Source organism: Lipotes vexillifer, unplaced genomic scaffold (assembly GCF_000442215.2).
Source record: "Lipotes vexillifer unplaced genomic scaffold, Lipotes_vexillifer_v1.1 scaffold306, whole genome shotgun sequence".
NCBI classification, from domain to species: Eukaryota; Metazoa; Chordata; class Mammalia; order Artiodactyla; family Lipotidae; genus Lipotes; species Lipotes vexillifer.
Window position 1 is genome coordinate 2540316 of NW_006789814.1, and position 3980 is coordinate 2544295.

Below are 3980 nucleotides of genomic sequence, written 5' to 3' on the forward strand. Positions count from 1 at the left end.
CGGAATTTCTGGCATAGAGTAAGCACAAGATAACTCTGTGGACAGATAAGCCCCACCCCGACCCCTGAGAGACCCCGGCACAGCTGCAAAGGCACAGCTGCAAAGGCGGTGAGGAAGCTTCTGGAAGGACTACGTGTGGATTCGCACCAGCTGGAGGGGGTGGGGAATGAGGGCTTGGATTTGGACAAGAAGGCTGGCGCTCTTATTGTGAGAGTCCCCCCTTTATGAGGCACAGAGACACGTTTTACGGGCGGGGTGAGGGGCGGCTGCCGCGCTCTGTGCTGCTTTCACAGAAGGGGCCAAGGTGGGGGGACTTACACACTCCTTATACACAAGGCCCCAGAGAGCTGCCGACAGACCCGACCAACACTGTTAACAGTAAGAGCAGGAGGGCAGGCCTCAGCCTCCTCCCCCCACCCCCAAGGCCAGCTGCAGCCTCAGCCTCAGCCCCAGCCGCCCCACCCACGAGCACGATGGTCGGATGCCGCCTGAGGAGTCCGAGCAAAGGTCCCCGTCCGCAGCAGGGCGAAAGTGAGCGCCTGCAGCAGGTGCAGGACCTGAGGCTGGAGGATGTCCCGATCTACGGGAGGACCCACAGAGGCCCTATCGTGACAGACAGGAGCCATAGGCGGGGGGCTTGTGCAGTGCTGGGACCCCACCCTGTCTGAAAGCCCCCCAAGCCCTTCCCCACCCAGATTCCCCAGATAGCCCCGTAACTAGAACTTTTTCCAAAAGGCTGCAGAAGGATAGGGAGAAGGAGAATAAGGCAGCTCCCAGCCTCCCTGGGCCCACCAGGAAGAGTTGCCTGCCAGGAAGCACCTCGCGAGACCACAGCAAGTCCCCCTCGGATGCCCAAGCCCCGAGTTTGCAAGGAGCCCACAAGATCTTGAGTAAAATGAGCAAAAGTCATCTGCCAGATAAAGCTTGAGATAAGAAACTTGCTGGCCTGTCAGGGTCTCCATTATGCAAACGGCACAAACAAGGCTTCTATTCACCATGGGGTCAGGGCAGGGGGCTCATCCTTGAGTACCGTGCTGGTGTGTTACCCTGTGACCCCGTGCGTGTCCTCTCACCCGGAGCCATCATGATGCCCAAGGCCACACTACTCCCTCCTTGACCTTCCATTTCCTTGTCAACTCCCAGCCCGTGTGAAGAACCTGAAGGGGTGTTGGACAGCTGGGGAAAGTGTGACTTGTTACGAGACGGGAAGCAGGTCTAGCATGTGCTCCAGCAAGAACAAGGCCAGCGTGGGGGGAACAAAAGGCAAGGGGCAGAATTGGGTGAGGCCTCGTGGGCCGCTACGATTCTGAGATGGGACCCTCATTATCACAACAGGGCCATGGAAGCTCACGGGCAGAATCCATTCCTGCCTCTTCTGAGCTTCTGGGGACTCCTCGTAATCCCTGGCATTCCTCTGCTGTGGCCGCATCTCCAGTCTCTGCATCCTGTGTGAAATCTCTCTACCTCCCTCTCAGAGGGACGCTTGTGGTTGCACTCAGCGTCCACCCAGATAATCCAGGATCATCTCCCTATCATCTCCCCGTCTCACTCGAGGCTGGGGAAGTTGGCAGTCAGAGTGGAGGGGTGCGGGGAGTGGTGGAGAGGGTCCAGAGACCCAGACACAGTCTTCAACCCCAACCAGCCCTACTGAGACCACACCAGGCAGGGCCGTTAGAACAGAGCCGCACGTGCCTCCTTAATCCCCTCGGAGGCCTTAGTGACCACGAGGCTGGACTAGAGGGGACCAGGCCCGACTCTGAATCCTGGCTCCACCACTGACTAGCTGTGGGACTCTGGGCTGGTTACTCAGCCTCTCTGAGCCTGCTCTCCCTTTGTAAAATGTAACAATCGTACCTACCTCACGGGGTACATTAGTTTCTTTCCTCTCAGCCTACCACAGCCACTGAGAATCTGGGACAGTATCTATATTATATGTCAGAAAACAGATTCCTAGTGCTCAGAAATGACCAAGGAGACTTAACCCCCTCCCAGGCTGAAATTGTGCTGGATGGGCATGTGTAGCTAGAGGCTGTGTAGCTAGAGGCTGGTGGCCCCAAAAGCTTACAAGCCGCTGCCTTTAAAGGGTGATTTTGGAGAACAGGAGGGAGTGAGTAGGGTTTTCTTTAGTTTTATAAAAGTATAGTGCACATGTTTTAAGTATGCAGGTCAAGAAGCCAGACATTGCCAGTGCCCCCTGGAAGGCTCCCTCGTGGCTACTTTTCATCACATACTGTCAGCAGCTCTCTTGGGCTGGATACTTCTGGGATGTGGAGAGGAGTCTGTGTGCTCTCCTGCTTCTGGAAATTCTATCCCCAACTCTCATCCCAGCTAAAAGGGGAACTTTTGCCAGGGCAAACAAGGCCAGATGGAGGAGGCGACACGGCAGGGCGAGGCTGCACGGGTGTGGGCCCGGCATTTGGCCTCGGTCCTGCCCCGTATGTGGCAGGGGCTCAGTGGGACAGCTGGTAGCCTAGGTTTGAGTTCAGGTGTCGGCTCAGACTCAGGTATCCCAGGGTGACATCCCCTTTGTGATGTCAGCGCTCTGCTTACCACCCTCGATGGCCCCTCCATACCCCACCAGTGGCCTTTCCTCCCAGTCCAGAGAGGCAGCCAAAGTGGGCAACGGGCTCCCACTGTGCCAAGCTCGGCACGGGCCACGGCCGGGGCCACGAATCCTCCATGAAGAAACTTGTGGTCTGCGTGAGCCAGGACAACTTCTCCTTGTCGTCGGAGGGTGAGGAGGAGGGAGAGCCAGAGGGAGAGGCGGAGGAACTCCCGGTGCAGGGCAAGCTGCTGCTGCTGGAGCCTGAGTGGCAGGAGGAAGGTGCCAAAGACGACTCTGTGGTCCAGAAGAACCCCAAGCCCAAGCAGACGCAGTCCTGACCCATGACGTGGCCCGGGAAGAGGTGCCGGTCGCCGTTCCAGAGAGAAGAACTTGCAGAAAAGAGTAAATAAAGAGTCTCCAAGGAATCCTCCTCCTGTCTGCTCTCCCCCTGCCGCCACACCCCGACCCTGTGCCCGTGGCACCGCGCGTGCACGTGTGCGTGTGTGCAGGGAGGCTGAAGAGCAGGAGTCACTGACCCCTGTCCCTGAACTCCAGCCGGAAGCCCTCACAAGGTCCACTCCCCGTCACTTCTCAGCCGCCGTCCCGTGCTGCAGAGGGTGGAGAATGTGGTAGCCTGGGCTAGAAAGTCACCTCAGCCAGTCCCGTCTCCAGGGAAGATTCCTCCCCGAGTCTGAGCAGATGCAGCCTGAGAGCACCTGATGGGACAGTATCATCTCCCTCTGCAAACCCCCATTTTGCTGCTCTAACCATAAAACGGTCTTAAAGAGCACGGACTTGGGAGGTCAGCAGACCTGCTTCCAATTTCTTTGTGCTCGCTGTGTGACACTGAGCAAGTCGCTGTCTGCCTCTGAAACTCAGCCTGCCCTCCCTGCCTAAGGGTGATGTTAATAGCTACCCACAGGTCAGCGGGTCGGGAGAATTGACTGAAACGCTGGGTGGGACTGGGCCTGGCACGCAGTGAGTGTTTCACCAAGGCGGGCACTGTTGTTGGAGCCACGGTGGTTCCATCCGACTCGCAGGCCCCGGTTTTGGGGGCTAAGCAGGTTGGAGGGGTCTGAGTCCTTCTCAGCCACTGATTCTTCTGCCATCCCTACACTCAAGGTGACCATCTGTACCCTCATGAGAGGCTCACTTCTGCCTTGTTCAAGGGTTCCAGCTGTGGGGGCAGAGCCAATGCCCTCATTAGAGCAATGGGCAAAGGAAGCCCAGAGAAGGGGCCAGACACAGACCTGAGACCCAGACCCTGGGTCCATCACTCTGGCCCTCTTCAAGAAGCATCATAAAGTGTCTGCTGCCCCTCCCGTCCCTGGCTCCCTCAACCTTTTTCTTTCCAATAGAAATAACAAATGTGATCTCCACCCTCTTCCCTCAATAGCCCCCAAGCACCAGCCATCTGAGCCCGCGAAGCATCCTG

At 57.6% G+C, this 3980-nt stretch overlaps 1 protein-coding gene across 1 annotated transcript; it reads left to right on the forward strand.

Moving 5' to 3' along the window:
• The first annotated feature begins 473 nt into the window (after positions 1-473).
• PRM3 (protamine 3) lies at positions 474-2883 on the forward strand. Its single transcript, XM_007462840.1, has 2 exons — positions 474-628; positions 2598-2883. Exons 1-2 carry the CDS (start codon positions 474-476, stop codon positions 2881-2883), a joined length of 441 nt encoding a protein of 146 aa, XP_007462902.1.
• Positions 2884-3980: the final 1097 nt, after the last annotated feature.

Excerpts from the sequence above, each read along its gene's own strand:
- PRM3 (XM_007462840.1), top strand. The coding sequence starts at position 474 with ATGGTCGGATGCCGCCTGAGGAGTCCGAGCAAAGGTCCCCGTCCGCAG. Across the intron at positions 629-2,597 it reads GTGACAGACAGGAGCCATAG|TCCAGAGAGGCAGCCAAAGT; the intron begins GCGGGGGGCTTG and ends CTTTCCTCCCAG.